This window comes from Triturus cristatus, chromosome 8 (genome assembly GCF_964204655.1).
Source record: "Triturus cristatus chromosome 8, aTriCri1.1, whole genome shotgun sequence".
NCBI classification, from domain to species: domain Eukaryota; kingdom Metazoa; phylum Chordata; class Amphibia; order Caudata; family Salamandridae; genus Triturus; species Triturus cristatus.
In genome coordinates, this window is record NC_140591.1 from 373,675,324 (window position 1) to 373,692,260 (window position 16,937).

The following is a 16,937-nucleotide window of genomic DNA, read 5'->3' on the forward strand; positions in this document are numbered from 1 at the left end:
CGAGCAAGCAAAATGACATCCCCGCGAGACTTTTTCCTTGTTCGCGATCAGCAACATCAAGTTGGCGATCGCGAGCATGGAAAATAAACCTCCCGGCCAGATTCCCAACGCGAGGAGGTCAGGTTTCTCATTGCGAGTGGTCGCGTATGCTCGCGACCGCTCGCGATGAGAAACTACCAGTTCGCGTTGAGAAAGCTGCAGCTCGAGTAAAAATCTACTCGAGCAGCAGAAAACTACAGCTCGCACTGTGCAAGATGCCATTTTCAATGATTGCACAGTGCCGGTTGCTTGACCGCACTGTGCAATCATTGAAAACGACATCTTGCACAGTGCGAACAAGGTACTACGCAGTTCGCGAAGTGCTACGCGTAGTAACAGAAGGGTGTCTGTTCCATCACCAGCCGGGTATTCTCTGGAGAACCTGACGAAGACTGAGGTAGAAGGCCCGAAGGATGAGGTCCACGGTTGAAGTGCGTCGACTTGATACAAAAATGCGTTAACACAATCGTAACAATACTGACACGGGTGAGTGCAGCACGAACTGAGAAGAGCACCGTAACGTTCTCGGAGCGCAAGCACACATGTTTGAACCAGATGGCGGAAAAAAAACAATCTAACACTGGAGTCAATGCCCATGTGCATTATTACCAAAAGGAGAAGCCACTTGAACATACAACTCTAAAGACTTCTTTGAAGAAAAACAACTTGAGCACATCCAGACTCACCACTAGATGGCAGGAGTATGCAAAGCATGTGAATCTACAGCCACACATGCCTCGAATAAGTTCTCTAAAAGTAAGCAGTTGTAAAGCAAATAAGCAATTGTAGAAAACTGGCTCTGTATATGATATTGCCACTAGGTGGTAATACCATGCACAGAGTCCAGGGGTTCCACAAAAGTGTACAGGGCTCAATGTAACACCCAAAGTACTCTATTAGTGGTAGTGTGGGCAGGCAGCCTTAGGCCTAACAGAGGAGTGTATAATGAGGACCAATAATGAACACACACCTCAAGAAGAAGATCCAGACCAATTTCAGAAAATTATTCTTTGTTTATACTTTATTTTAAGACGAAGATCTTCGTAATGAGGCAAGTATATTTTTAATCAAAAATACTTTTCACTTTGAAAAATCGACACTTAGAAAATTTTCACAGCACAGTTAAATGTTATCCCATGGAGAAAACAGTTTTGGGGTTCATCAGGTAAGTATGCAACTTACAGTTCCAGTCTTCAGGACCAAAGGTCAGCAGTGGGCAAGGGTCAGGTAATTACCAACACTGCACCACCAGCGGCACAGGGGTAGCTGGGTGCAGAGGTCAAAATAGGAGTTCAGCCTAATGCATTTCAATGGAGACTGGGGGTCCTTGGAGCCATGCTGCTTGCAGGAACGCGGAACGGTTGCAGGGGCTAACCTTTGAATGTTAGGACCAGCACAGGGGGGCACCAAACATACACCACCAGCTGCAGAGGGCCTGCCGGGTGCAGGTAGCAAACACAGAGTCGGGCGCTCAATGCAATCCTATGGCGTTTCTTCTTTTTGGAGACAGACTGCAGGCGTTGAACGGGAGGGAACAGGCAGAACACCAGTGACTGCACAGGTAAGTTGAGGTGTTGGGGGGTCACAGGGGCACCACTGATCGAACTCACTAAAGACCTGGGGGCTGCGGGTGCAGGGGTGCCTTTAGATGTTGGAAATCTTCTTACCGGGCCAGTCACGGTGGGGGAGTGCTTCTGATTCACTCTGCAGGCACCGTTGTAGGGGGTCAGGAGAGGTCGGACAATGCTGGATTCACAGTCCTGGTCGCTGGTGAGACTTCACTGGACAGTTATGCCACTCAGACTCAGGTCGTGTGTGTCCGGTGCAGGGTGGGCATGAATCGCGGATCCGCCTGGATATGGAGTCTTTGTTGATGGTTTCTTCTGGACAGGTCCGCTGTCCACAGAAGATTGCAGTCTTTCTTGAAGGCAGCAGTCCTCCCTGGGGTTTGAGAGGTCGCTGGCTGCAAGTCAGGTCGCAGGTTTGTTGAAGCTGAACACAGTCCGGTAAGGCTGGGGACCAAGGCAGTTACCGTCTTCAGACTTTTTCTGCACAGGTCTTCTTTCTTCGTAGGTCATCACAGATCTAGTGGGAGAGCCACCTAAATACTAGATCTAGGGACGTTTTGGGGGAATAGCAAGTAGGACCAATGGGCACCTTGCCTGGGGTGACTACACCCTTTATGATGCCACCTTCCAGTGGGAGGGGGATAGACTTAGCCTTGAATGGAGGGGTCTCCCCATCTTCAAGATGGCGGGGACTAAAAGATATGCTTCAGCTAGCCTCCCCTGCCTTAGTGGTGGAGTTGGCAGAGGTGGGCATACCTCCTATTCTCCTAGGTATTCATGCCCAAATTGGGGGTGAAAACCAGGAGCTGCCATCTGCTGGCTTTCCTCTTCAAGCACTGGCCCATCCTGGGGGAGGAGGTGTGACATCTCTGCCCAGGATGCGCCTTGTTATTGGTGACAGAGAGCAGGAGCTCTCTGCCCAGGAGTCTAGAAATGTAGCTGCCTGTCTGCAGCCGGTTAGAGACCACACCAGGGTTGGTAGGTTTTCAGGGGGCACCTCAGAGGTGCCCTCTGGGTATATGGTACTATAAATCCCACACTGGCATCAGTGGGGATTTACTGAAAGGAGCAGTTTGGTACCAAACACTCTGGTGTTCAGTGAAGCCATCATGGTGCTGTGGAACTCGAGTTTCCAGCCCATGCACTTCCCTTGTACTTAAAATATTCAGGAATGAACGCCAATATTGTAGGGGGAATATTTGCTCCTGCAGATATGGCTTCACCTGTGGTATAGTGCATCCTGCCTTAGAGCTGGGAGGCCTGCTAGTGGGGTGACTTACCTATGCCTTCAAGCAGTGCTGGTTGGCATGGCATTCCCAGGCAGGGTGTCATGTTGACTTTGTCGTTTTCTCCCTCACAGGAGCATGCAAGCTGGAAGGGCAGTGGCTTGGTCCCATTGAGGGGGGTTCCAGGGGACCCTCTTAATCCCTAAGTACTTAGGGTACCATTTACTAGGACTTATGGGGGGTAGACGTACAGATTGGGGATTTTCTTTTAGGTTTTAGGGAAGACGCACTGGCACAGGGGACCTGGATGGCAGGGACCCTGTGCACTACAATTGAAACCAGGCAAAAAGTGGGGGCTAAGCAAGCAAAAGGAGGCGCTTTCTCACAGCAATGCTCCAGGGGAGGTACAGACACAAGATCGACAAGGCAAGCCACTGAAAAAGAAGCAGCCAATAACTGTGGCAGTTTAGCCAAACAATAGTCAGCTGCTAGCACCTCTATGTTCATGGTAAGCCCACAATGTTTTTCACAACCAGAGAGCATAACTGTCTGGTACTCTTGACCTTAAAATGTAAATTTTGCCACAAGTAGAGCTATGTTTGTGAAAGCATTATGTAGTACGAGTAGTACTGCTATAGTTCTTCTTTGTGAATTACAAAATGCAGTTTGGGAATAGGCTCCTAAATGTGTTAGATCACCAATTTAGTAAGCTGACGGCAGGACAGACCAGACCTTTTACAGCTCTTCTCAAAACTGTATCAGCTGTAAGGAAAACAAAGAGGAGAGAATAGCACAGATTACAAAAGCATAATATTGTAATGCAGGAAGCAGCCCTATCGCATGATGCTTTCCAGGATGATCGCACAAGTTACTACTTGTGTAACAATATATCTGTAAGAGACATTAGTTAGTGATAGATTCCTTACCTTAGAATATCCCCAGGCGTCAGACTGGATCCGGAAAGTTTTGTTAGCAGTACCCCTGCGCGTAAGTAGGTGGCGTCGTGCGGCTCCGCGTCCGTCGCTGGCGCCGTAAGCGCCAAGATGACGTCACGGAGAGTACTTAGGCGCGACCCATGCACGCTGATGTCAGTTCTGTACGCGACTTTCCGTGCCAGGAACGCAGAGCCATGCAAGAAACTGACCACTGGTGCCAAGAAACTAGGGCACTTAAAGGGATGACCTTAACCCTACAAATCAGTTCGCAGAACGGGGAGGATGGGTGGGGCGGTAAGGAATCTATCACTAACTAGTGTCGATTATAGATCTATCGTTACACAAGTAGTAACTTGTGCATCTGAAAGAGACACGTTAGTGATAGATTCCTTACCTTAGAATAGATACCCCAGCAATACCAACCCCGGTGGTGAGTCTGCTAAGCGATTACACCAGAAAGTCACGGAGAACAGAACGGCCAAAGAAGCCATCTCTCTGAACCTGACTGTCAAGGCAGTAATGCTTGGTAAACGTGTGCAGCGAGGCCCACGAAGCTGCCTGACAAATGTCCTGCAAAGGGACGCCGCGTCCCAAGGCAGTAGTGGCTGCCGTCACCCTGGTAGAATGGGCACGCAGCCCCACAGGAGGCTCTTTCTTAGCCAACGGATAACACGCTTTGATGCACAGAACGACCCACCAAGAGATGGTTCGCTTGTGCACAGCCCGACCTCTTTTTGCGGCCACGTAGCCAACAAAGAGCTGGCCATCCACCCGGAACTGTCGTGTGCGCTTCAGATAGAACGAGCGCGCATGTTTTGGGTCCAGACGGTGGAGCCTCTCCTCCTCTTTCGATGGAGGCGGAAAGAAGGTGGGCAAAGTGATGGTCTGCCCGATGTGGAAGGGCGTGACAACCTTGGGCAAAAAGGAAGGACGGGTCCTTAAAACCACCTTGTCCGGATGAACAGAAAGAAAAGGAGATTTGGAAGAAAGAGCCTGGAGGTCACTCACTCTTCTGGCAGAGGTGAGAGCTACCAGGAAAGCCGTCTTTAGAGAGAGAAGACGTAAAGAACAGTTATGAAGGGGCTCAAAAGAAGCGCACATCAGATAGGTCAAGACAAGATTCAAGTCCCATTGAGGCATTATGAACGGCACAGGAGGAAACGTGTGTGTAATGCCTTTCAGGAAACGGTTAACAACCGGGGACTTAAAGAGAGAAGGCTGATCTGGAAGTCTCAGAAAGGCAGAGATGGCCGCAAGATAACCTTTGATAGTGCCCAGAGCAGAGCCCTGCTGGGCCAAGGATAGTAGGAACAGAAGGACCTCAGAAAGAGGGACAGAAAGGGGATCCACAGACTTTGCTGCGCACCATGCCACAAACTTGTTCCACCGGCAGGCGTATAATGTCTTAGTGGAAGGACGCCTGGCTGCCAGAATGACATCACAGACTTCGGGAGGAAGATCGAAAGCTGTCAACTGTCGCCGCTCAATCTCCACGCATGTAGGTGGAGGCTGGACAGGTTCGGGTGGATGACCGTCCCCTGCTGCTGCGACAGAAGATCCTACCGAAGAGGCAGTCGGATCGGGGGGTCGATCGCCATAATGAGTAGCTCGGGATACCAATCCGGAGCCACAAAGATGACTTGGGCCCGTCACGCCGAATCTTCTTCAGCACTCTGGGCAGAAGTGGTATAGGCGGAAAGGCGTACAACAGACCGCAACTCCACTCACGACAAAAAGCGTCGCCGAGCGAGTGCTGCCTTGGAAATTCCAATGTGCAGAACTGATGACATTGCGCGTTCTCTTCAGTGGCGAATAGATCTAACCAAGGCTCTCCCCACTGCTGAAAGAGACCTTGCACCACGTCCGAGTGCAGATGCCATTCGTGATCCATCAAGCACCGGCGGCTGAGTTTGTCCGCTCTGGCGTTCTGAGAACCTGCCAGGTGTTGAACCACCAAGGTGATGCCTTGATGTTCCAGCCATGTCCAGAGGCGCAGAGCCTCCTGACATAGGGTCCAGGACCCCACCCCACCCTGTTTGTTGCAATACCACATGGCGGTGGTGTTGCCCGTGAACACCTGCACCACACTTCCCCGGACAGAGGGAAGGAATGCCTTCAGTGCAAGTTGGATCGCCCGAAGCTCCAAAAGACTGATATGGAGCCGGGACTCTGCCGGAGACCAGAGGCCTCTGATCTCTGCCTCTCACAAGTGGCCACCCCATTCCAGGAGGGACGCATCCGTCACCACTGTGTGCTCCCGTTGGGAAAGGGAGGGGGATCTGCCATTGACCCAATCGCGATTCGTGAGCCAGCACTGCAATTGTCGTGCAGTGCCCTCCGAGATCTGGACATGATCGGACAGGTTACCCTGATGCTGTGCCCACTGGAACTTCAGGTCCCACTGCAGAGCCCGCATATGCCATATTGCATATTGCACGAGCAGGATGCAGGAGGCCATCAGGCCCAGGAGCCGGAAGATCATCCTGACAAACCCGGGATAGAATCATAGCCTGAATATCCCGGACTCGCTGCTCGGGAAGATAAACCCGAAACCGCGTCGAATCCAGAACCGCTCCGATGAAGGGGCGCTTCTGAGAGGGACTCAGGTGCGATTTCGGCACGTTGATGGAGAACCCCAGCAAATGCAGGAGGTCGGCCGTAGTCTGAAGGTGGGAGACGACTGCAGGAGGCGAGCCCGCCTTAAACAACCAGTCGTCGAGGTAGGGGAAGACTGACACCCCTGACCTGTGCAGACGAGCTGCGACCACCGCCATCCCTTTCGTGAACACCCGAGGAGTGCTGGTGAGGCCGAAGGGGAGCACGGCAAACTGAAAATGCTCCGGGCCTACCGTGAACCATAGGTAACGCAGGCCAGCAGGACGGTGATGTGAAAATATGCGTCCTGCAAGTCCAACGCTACCATCCAGTCTCCAGGGTCAAGGGCAGCCAAGACCGAAGCCAGAGTCAGCATTTTGAACTTCTCCTTCCGGAGGTCCAAGATGGGGAGCAGGCCCCCTTTGTCCTTCTTGGGGACCAGAAAGTAGTGGGAATAACAACCACTCCCTACTTCCAGCCCAGGAACACACTTGATGGCCCCCTTGGCCAAGAGGGCCGTGACTTCCTGCTAGAGAAGTACCAAGTGTTCCCCCGACATGCGATGGCACCGAGGTGGCATGGCTGGTGGGGAGGACTGAAAGGAAAGGGAGTAACCCCTGCGGATAATCTGCAACACCCACTTGTCCGATGTGATATCGTGCCAGTGGGGGAGGTGGTGGCAGATCCTGCCCCCCACCGGCGTGGGGTGCTCCACAAAGCTCGGATTAGGAAGGCTTGGAGGAAGAAACAGCGGGGGCGGAGGTTGACTGACCCCCACACTGATTCTGAGACCTGCCCCTGCGGAAGCCGCATCTGCGGCCGCGCTGAGGCTGGTTCTGCCCAGGCTTGCCGAAGGAACGTGCCTGGGCACCTCTGCCGTGGCCATGAAAGGAACGAAAACCAGGAGTGGCCGGGCTTTTTGCGGAAAGACCCAAGGACTTGGCCGTGGCCCGCAAGTCCTTAAAACGCTCCAGTGCACTGTCGGCCTTATCGCCAAACAGGCGAGTGCCATCAAAGGGCATGTCCATGAGCGAGATTTGGACATCTGGCGAGAACCCGGTAGATCTCAACCAGGTGTGGCGACGAAGCGCCACAGTCGTAGAAATCGCCCTACCCAGTGAGTCTAACCAAACCACACAGAATGGCGAACTTAGCCGCATCCTTACCCTCGGCAACAGCTTGGGACAGCACAGAGTGAGTTTTTCAGGACACTGAGGCAACACCTGTGCAACTGTATCCCACACCGCGGGGGAATAGCAGCCCAATAAGCAGGCGGTGTTCACTGACCGCAGCCCCAAGCTGGCCGAAGAGAACAACCGCTTACCGAACTGTTCCAGCTTCTTAGAGTCCTTATCCGATGGAGCTGTGGGAAAAGCACTCTGTGACGTCGAGGCTTGGATAACCAGGCTCTCAGGCGTAGTGGTCAGAAAAGAGGAGTCGCCAGGCGGTGACGCTTGGCGACATTCTTATCCACAGGGGCCCCTGTGGCTGGCCGCGACCAAGTGCCCAACAAGACGTCAGTGAGGGCATCGTTAAATGGGAGCAGGGGCTCCGACAAAGTGGACGCCGTCTGGAGCACCTCAGTGAGGAGATTAGTTTTGAGGGCCACTGTAGGGAGATCAAGGTTAAGGACCTCAGCTGCCCGACGGAGCACCATAGTGCAGGAGGCTCCCTCCTCCATGGTAGGTGGGGGAGAGGTAAACCCCGGGTCAGAGGAGACGTCGGGGTCGCCGGCATCCTCCAAGTCGTCCACCCAGTCCTGCTTGGAGACTCACTGACGGGCAAGAGGGTCCGAGGACCCCTCCCAGTCATCGTCCACCTCTGCTGCATGTGGAACAGACCGCGGCGGCAGAGCTGGAGCTGGAGAAGGAACAAACGGCGTCGGAAACGGCGCCGGCCGGGGCCGAGCCGGCGCCGCATCCCAATGTGGATCCCAGGTAGGAACAAAATGGTCCTGGAACCTGGGCAAGGGTGGGACAAATGGCATCCACTGCGGCGCCGGAACCGGCAGCGCTGGACCTTGTGGCACAGGGGCCGGAGCCAACGGCGCAGGATACTGTGGTGCCGAAGCTGGATCTGCTGGCGTCCCAACAGGATCCGGACACGAGACCGCGGGGCCCGAAGGCGCGCCGGCAGGAGCCAGAGGCCTAAAGAGGCGGTCCATGGTAGCAAGAAATTCTTGCACCTCTTCGGGAGTCGCCGACGGACCCGGGTAAGGTGGGTAGGCCGCGGGACTCCCAGGCTCCAAAGGAGCCACAGGGGCAGACCCCTGTTCCCCTCGTCCACATCCGAGGACCGACAGGGGGGACGTCAGAGAGCAAACTCACTTCTTCGACTTCTTTTTGTGTCGTCTCTTACCAGAATCCGCGGGTGAAGACTTGGAGCCTAAGGTGCGACGACTACGGCCTCGCGAGCGTTCCCGGGAACGGTCCCTGGACCTGGAACGGCACTGGGACGAGTGCCAGACCTCCAGCAGCTTCCGGCGCCGCTCCCTCAAGACCTTCGGGGCCATGGCCCGACAGGACCGGGAGTCTGGGTCGGTCTCCAGGCAGTAGAGGCAGACATCGTGGGGGTCCGCCACTGACCTATTGTGACGGCAGGCCCCACAAGATTTAAATCCAGGCATACCTACGTGCACCAAGGAGTACTGGAGACAAAAGTCTCAAAGTGTAGTCAAAAAGTGACTAAGGTACGTGCTCTTACCGGATCTGCACTTTCTGGCGCGGAAAAAGAAAGAACTGACGTCAGTGCTCATGGGTGGCGCCAAAGTAGTCTCCGTGATGTTATCTCGGCGCTTACGACGCCAGCGACAGATGCGGAGCCACACAACGCCACCTACTGACACGCAGGGGTACTGCTAGCAAAACTTTCCGGATCCAGTCTGACGCCTGGGGATATTCTAAGGTAAGGAATCTATCACTAACTTGTCTCTTTCAGATACATATTTTGCCAATAATAAAATACCCACCTGTTCTTGTGATTGTTGGCCAGACGAAGGAGACTGTTGTGGCGAGAACTGCGTTAGTTGTTGTTGTTGCTGCTGCTGCTGTTGTTGTTGCAGAGGGTTGTACATGAGGGAGGCACCTGGGAGCTGTTAAAAATGTAGAAATATTTGATTTTGGAAACATTCTGCTTCAATCCAAAGCAAAGCTTCAATTTAAAGGCATACCATTTATAATAAATGAGAAAGCTACTGCACTATTACTTAAAACTCTTACCACCAAGACACGTAATGAAGTTTTTTTTAGGTGAGAGCATTGAGTCAGACGTACAAGATAATCACCTTTGATAACGATCTACCTGGTGGGAATTCTATCTCCCTTGTGACGCAAAGATGCCAACATGATCAAATGGTCCAAGAAAACCTGTACGGTGTGGCCGAAGCAGGGAAAAGTCTACTGGGAAGTTGCCTTTGTTTGGACAATCCAAATAATTCCAGGACACTATGTCCAACTTTACGTGGCTTACTTTGGTACTCTTCATAGTGAGGGCTGCTCTTCAAGAGGCCAGTGGCAATCTTTGCTGAGAAAAGCAGACGGAATACGGGTCAGCACAACACAAAATACAGTCACTGAATGAAACACAAACTGAAGGGTCGGAAGACTGGATGGTGCATCTGCTTGGATTCCAACGTACTGCTGGTCCGTGCTTTTCAGCACTGAGAGTCCGAGGAGAGCAAGAAAGATGTACATGTTTGTAGTTTCTTGAAGACCGCTGCCACAGATCAGGTATCCAGTCCCTAATTGTGGAACATGATGGTCTTACTTTGAGCTAATTGGCTCCTCTTTTTAACGAGGGTTGACGTTCTAGTAAACATTTGGCTTATTTGTCGTAATCACTTTATGAGCCACGTTTTCTATATGCACTACACAGCGGGCTCCACACTAGAATACTGTCCTATTACCCCAGTTTCTTAGGAGTTTTTGGTCCCTCGGGCCTTCATTGGCAACCATCCCGACAACCTATACTATGTTCATGGGAGCGATGGAGCATGTGTGTACTTTGGTCTTTAAGGTTCAGGAAAAGTGGGATATGGGCTGAACTCACCTAAATGGCAAGTAATGCAACGGTCTTTCAGCTCCTGCAAGGTCAGAATTTTAGATGTGATGCAAACCATTTTTAAACACCTCATCAAACACATCACCAACCCTAGTCTCAGCTCACAGGCTACAGTATCTACACTACAGGTCGCCAAGTCTCCTCCATCAGAACCTGTAGCACCACTACTGTAATTTAAGTTTTATTGTCAATTTTGATGTTGCAGGACTGGCACCACTTTAAAAAAGAATTTTGTTAGGATTCCAATGGAAGACCTGACTTTTCACTTCATTCTGAGCATGCCATTAGAACAACCCTCATACAGATTGGATGAAAAATTCCTTGGAATGAATTCCATCCTTTTGATTGAATATTGTTTAATCAAAGAGCTTACTGACTATCTGCAAATTATTCTTGTACGAGAGCGCCTATTAGCACAAACCAGTAGGGATACAATCTGTCACCTTGGGGTCTGGCTCGCACTCATGGTTTTCCAGTGAGAGGCGAATGAGACCATACACCCTCACATTAAGGGAGCCTGCCAGGTTAGCCACCACTAGGTATGTTCTCCATCACTGCAAGTACTTCCAAAAGTGAATCGCCTCCCGACACCGAGTACAATTGCAAACCAACCCTGTCTATTGAAATAATGGATGATGGTGGTGTTGTACTTCAGGGCGAGATGGAGCGCCAACATAAACCAGAGACCTCATGCCAGTCAATTACCCAGATGACGACCCCAGCTCAGCAAGGAGGCAAGCGTGACCATGGTAGCTTGAGATTTTGGGCGACTGAAAATGCAACCCCTCAGGAGGTTTGAGGGGTTCATCCATCAATGCAGCTCTTGATAAAATGATTGGAAGATCTGTAACTAAGCCGAGAACTGCTTTGATGTAGCAACCACTGCCTCCTTAGACACCACTAGAGTGCCCTCTTCCGCCATCTTGCATGAGGCACCAACAGGATGCAAGAGGCCATGATGCCTATCCGGCACAATACCATTAAGACTGGGGTCTGAGCTTGGGTTAGACACAACAAAATCATTGCAGGAATATTCATGATTCTCTGAGGAAGACGAGGGAATGCCTTCAAATAGGGTAGTGCTCATCACCCAACTAAGTCAGGCTTTGCATGCACATAATATGTACTTTTGTATGTTGATGTTAATATCCAGGTCATGGAGAAAAGTTCTAATCCACTGGAGAAGTTCCTGAACAAGCAACGGGGACTCCACCTTCACCAGCCTGTCATCCAAATATGGAAATACATGGACTCCTAATCCCCACAGCGAAGCTGCTACAATTGCCACCACCTTTGTAAAGATGCGTAGGCCTGATGTCAGTCCGAATGGTAAAAATCCAAACTGAATAGTTGGAAACTCACCAGGATAGTCAAGTAGCGACAGTTGGCAGGGAGGATTGGAAGATGGAATTAGCTGTTAAGGTATCCAGGGACACCAACCAATCTAAGAATAAGGACAACAGAACCTAGCATAGGGACAGCATTTTGAAAGTCTCTTGCCGGATGAACTGATTCAGAAGGTGGGTATCCAGAATAGGCTTCAAACCACTCTTACCTTTTGGGGACTAGGAGGTAAAGTCAATAAAGCCGGTGCTCATGTCTTCTGGGGGAACCACTTCTATGGCCCCTTTTTAGGTCTCACCTGGCGAACCCAGCGCGAAGTGCTTTCGCCAGCGAGATCTATTGTTGCTGACTTGCCTCGGAAGTGGGACAGGAGATGGGCACGTGCAGGCTTTTGGCAGTTTGGAACCTGTGTGCGCTTGTGAAGATGCGCTTGCATGTAACGTGTACAGCCACGCGGCGTGCACATCTGTTCCCCTTCCGTCCTCAGCAGCCTCATGCACTTTCACTTTCCATTCCCCCTGTCGGCTCCACGGAGACAGCTTGTTACCTCAGGTACGGTTGCGGCGCAGTCCGCTGCTGGCTTCCGTAGTCCGGATGCCCACGTCCGGATTCTCGGGTCTCTCTGCTCTCTGGAGCCGACCCGGTGCCTGGTTAGTCTGTTCGCACCAGCTCACGAACCTGGCCAGCTCTTCCTGCAAATCTCAGCGCTCTCACATGTAAGCAGGAAAGGGTAAGTTTACTTTCAGTTACAACGGAAAGGGCAGGTCAGTCGCGCCTGCCGAACTGGCTTTTCCAATCCTGCTTTCCTAGATAACCGCCGAGTTTTGGAGAGCGCTCGCCTAAGTACCTGTGGTCATTTGCGCCTCCCTCAAGAAACCGGTATTAAATCCTGAAACTCGGGTGGTTTGTAAATACAAATTGGGAAAAGGCGCCTTTCATTATGAATCTTTTCTTCTCCCTCCTCATTCTCACTGTATTGCTTTCATTATAAAAATCAACAAGCATGTGCAATGCAATAGGTCTTGCATTATTTAAGTTTGAGCTATTGGCATTGCTAAATAATGCAACACCAATAGCTCAAACTTTAATAATGCAAGACCTATTGCATTCCAAATGCTTGTTACAGTAAGGCAAGAACCCCAAGCCTCCACGATCGAGGTGTGAGCTGGCAAAGGAAGGGTGGTCTGACAAGGAAGATAACTGAGGAAGGATGTAGCCCATCAAATCAGCTGCATGATTCAGCAGTCAGTCATAATCGCCTCCCAATTGGTGACAAAATAAAAGATCTACCTGTTAGGAAATGGGGTATATTATATGGTGTTGTTGTGCAACCTCACCATGTATGCACTTACCAACCCCTTCGGGTCCAGTAGGTTTTCTTTGTAAAACCCTCAGCTCAACCCTGTCTGGTACTGAGCAGCAAGGCTTACACAGAGGAACAAGTGTTAAGCATTTAAACACCACCAAAACAAATGAAAAAAATCGACACAACACTCGAGAAATCCAACACCAGTTTATGAAAATTAGACTGTATTTTTAGAAACATTTAGATACTAGAATGAAAACGATCCACTGGAGCAATTTAGAGGTATAGATTTTACAAGCAATAATAAATCAAAGCAATTTCACTCAACTGCGAAATTGCTTTGGCCAAGTCAACAAATTGGACTCTTAGAAACGTTATGAAGAAAACCTTAGGTAAGTCTCAATGCAGTCAGTTAGAATTACTGGGGGTGACCGACTCCAACAGACAGGAGGAACAGCAAGATTCTCAAGAAAGAACAGTTACCATCACCGGAGAAGCAGTCCTTTAGCAGTTCCAGGCACTTTATTAGTTTTGCACTAGATTCCTATAGAGTGGTACTGATGCAAGGGATGAAGGATGCTGGCCCTAAGAATGCGAAGTGGTCTACGGGGGTCTGTTCACGAAGATGGTGAGGGGGGCTGGTCGCAAGGTTGCCATCCCACGAAGTCCTCCAATCTGGTCGAAGTCCAGTCGCCTGCTCCCACTGACCAATCTTTCCTGAGTCGATAACTTGCCTTTTGTGGGTCCCAGGACCTCTTTGCTAGCACTCGCAGGCTCAGCGAACGCAGTTGCACTCTGTGTGTCGGTGTTGGTCCTTGGTCCTCTCTTGGCTGAGCAGTGCACTCTCTTCACTAGCAAATAGGTGCAGTCCTTGTTGGTGCAGCCTCTTTTTGCTGGTCCTTCAGGGCAGCAGGGCAGCCTTCCTTCCAAGTCAGTCAAGATCTGAGGTCTGGGTGCCAGGGGTGTCCCCTTTATGCTCAGAAAGTGCCCTCAGGGCAGGATGCAGTTGGTAGCCAGTGGGCTACTGGGTTCCCTACCCCCTGGAGGCCACTTACTATGGAATGTGGCATCTGGATATCCATGGATGCACCATCATTCTGCCCACTCCCAAGATGGCGAGACGCCTCTCCTAGTGTATGGCTTGGGTGTGGCTGCCTCAGGGCTACACGCCTCTGGGGAAACAGGTTTGGCAACTGGCTTCCCCTCTATGCCTTTCGTGCCAACCTGTTTACCTCAACAATGGGGCAGCCCTCCCCCTGGTGCTACACATCTGTCCTTCAAAGGCAGCTTCACCTTTGAAGCCTGCCTTTTGGGGCTAACACCTAATTGGCTTCCTGCAGCAGGGAGGGGACACCTCCCTGGCTAGCAATTCCTCATTGTTCTCTTTCCTTAGAGTTGTTAGCACGTCTCTCCAGGAGAGAAGAAACATGATTTGTGGGGCAGGCTCCATGTGTGCCCAGGAAGGCACAGGAGTTTTAAAGGCAACAAACTGTCAGCTTTCCTAAAGCTGCAAACTGCCACAAGTTACATTCATTTCGATGCAAGTCGGGCTTAATGTAACTAGTTGCTTGATACCTTGGACTACTGTTCAGGAGTTAGCACACTTGCAGGGTCAGCATGTAACCCTGTAATAGCCAATTGGGCTACCAAGTCTTTCCCCTGTAAAAATGGCTGTTTTACTGTCAGGACATGCAAAGTACATGTCCTGAATGAGTCATATGTTGCACTCTGGCTTTAGGGCTCAGTGACTTACACATATGTCCAGGAAAAGAGGTGGATTTGCCATTGCTTTCAATAGCAAAGTTGGGATGGCAGTGCACGACTGCTCTACCAGTCTGCAGTGGTGGACTGAGGTACTTGTTTTACTTTGGGGGCCCTCCAGGGTGGCACAAACAGTGCTGCAAGTCATGGGGTATCCCTTTAACCTACATGCCCTGGGTCCTAGGATACCATTTACAATGGACTTTCAGGTATGTTAGCCATCTCCAATTAGTTATAGCCAATCTGTCATACACTTTTAGCGTCAGGGCACTTGCACTGAGGTCTGATTAGCAGGCCTCAGTGCACTCTCTGACTCGAAAGACCAGCAGTATCTGTTAGAAAAACCTTTAGGTGACCATACAAAAAGGAACATTTCCTTACCCCACCCCTCCCCAACCAGACAATGGTGATGTGAGGAGAGGTGTTAGAGGAGGCAGAGCTCTGCAGAGGATGATTGGGAATGGATCTGCAACTGATATCTTCTGTATCCATCCCTGCCTAAAAAGAGGCAATACATCTGCTGAGTGTAGGAAACTGGCTCTATATATACTACAACAAAATGCGGTATAGTATGTATTGAGTCCAAGTGACCCCATAGGTAGGAAGAGGTTAACGATAGATAGAACCTTACTCTCTATTTGTGGTAGAGTGGTCGAGTAGTAAGGCAGTATCAGAGGACAGTTTTAAGCATTTGATGTACACACTCAGTCAGCAAATGAATTTACACACTCAATAACTGAACTCTAGGCTAATTGTGTTAGTATAAAAATATATACTGTTTTATTTTTAGAACCAAGCAAGCCTGGCACAGGTAAGCATTAAATACTTTTCAATAATAAGTTACTGGATATAGAACAGTTTGAAAATGCAATAGAAATTGTACTTTGTTTGATTTACAGGGAATGCAGTAGTTTGCAACACTTAGCAAATACAGTACATTGGAATGAAAAGGCTTTTTCAGTAAATTGCAGGTAAGTTACTTTTCTAACTCAGTGCTGGATACCTAGATTCAGGACTGGGACATTTCCTGGACACAGGCAAGTAAATACGTTTTGGTTTTTCGCAGGATTTTTAAAGAATATCTTTAGTTTCAAAACTCCACACTTAGTCGTTTTTTGGAAGAAAACCAGTGCATTGAAATGAATAGGCTTTTTCAGTAAATTGCAGGTAAGTTACTTTGTACTTTACTTTTCTTACTCAGTGCTGGATGCCTGGATTCAGCACTTAGACATTCCCTGTAAACAGGTGAGTAAATAAGTTTTGGTTATTTGTGCGCTTTTTAAAGTATATTTTTAGATTTCAACACTACACAAGAAACTTTTTGGAAGAAAATTGTCAATGTTATCCTATAGAGGAAAAACAGGTTATTTATTGGTTCACAGGTAAGTAATCGTCTGTGGGAGATAAGGTACTGGGGTTAGACTCAGGGGCCCCCAGGGTCAGTGATGCACTTTTGTTTCACCCTCAGCGGCACTAGGGCGGCCGGGTGCAGAGTGTTGAGGCCCAATGTTATCCTATAGAGGATAGGGGGCCTCCGGTTGGTTGCTGCTGGCAAGCAGGCCACACGGTTGTGGGAGCAAAGCTCCTAGGGTTTAGGTCAGGGCAAATAGGGAACCAAATTAGCACCAAAGGTGCACCCTCAGCGGCACTAGGGCGGCCGGGTGCAGGGTGCTGTTTTGAGGTCGGGTGCCCTGCTGTTTTCAATGGAGAACCTCCGGTTTGCAAAAGCACTGCAGGCAGGAAGACAAATGACTTCTGGGTGCGACCACCACTTTGAGAGGTAAGTTGGGAAGTTAAGGGTTGGTTAGGCACCGTTGGATTGGGCACACAAGGCCGTGGGGTGTCGAGTGCAGGGGTGCCTTTTGGGGTCGGATCTTCTAACCAGCTGCAGGTCGCGGTCATGGGGGCCTTCTGGATTTAGGCTACAGGCGTCGGCTGGAGGCTTCAGGCAGGTCAGGGGTCGCCGGATCTCGGGTCAAGATCGCCGAGGTGACCTCCTCGTGGTGTTTTTCCCCTCTAGCTCGGGCCGGGTTCGGCGGGTGCAGAGTGGGCTGGATTCGCCGTCTCTGGCTGCTGCCAGAGGCTGCAATTTGAACAAATCCGG

At 50.5% G+C, this 16,937-nt stretch overlaps 1 protein-coding gene across 4 annotated transcripts in view; it reads right to left on the reverse strand.

The window, feature by feature from the left end:
* The window catches only part of SUPT20H (SPT20 homolog, SAGA complex component), a 393,294-nt gene that overhangs the window by 21,795 nt on the left and 354,562 nt on the right, over nucleotides 1-16,937 (reverse strand). For all 4 annotated transcript variants that reach the window (XM_085621731.1, XM_085621733.1, XM_085621730.1 and 1 more), the window contains one exon: nucleotides 9,332-9,454. In XM_085621731.1, the coding sequence (XP_085477857.1) occupies nucleotides 9,332-9,454 (123 nt within the window). The remainder of the gene's footprint in view (nucleotides 1-9,331; nucleotides 9,455-16,937) is intronic.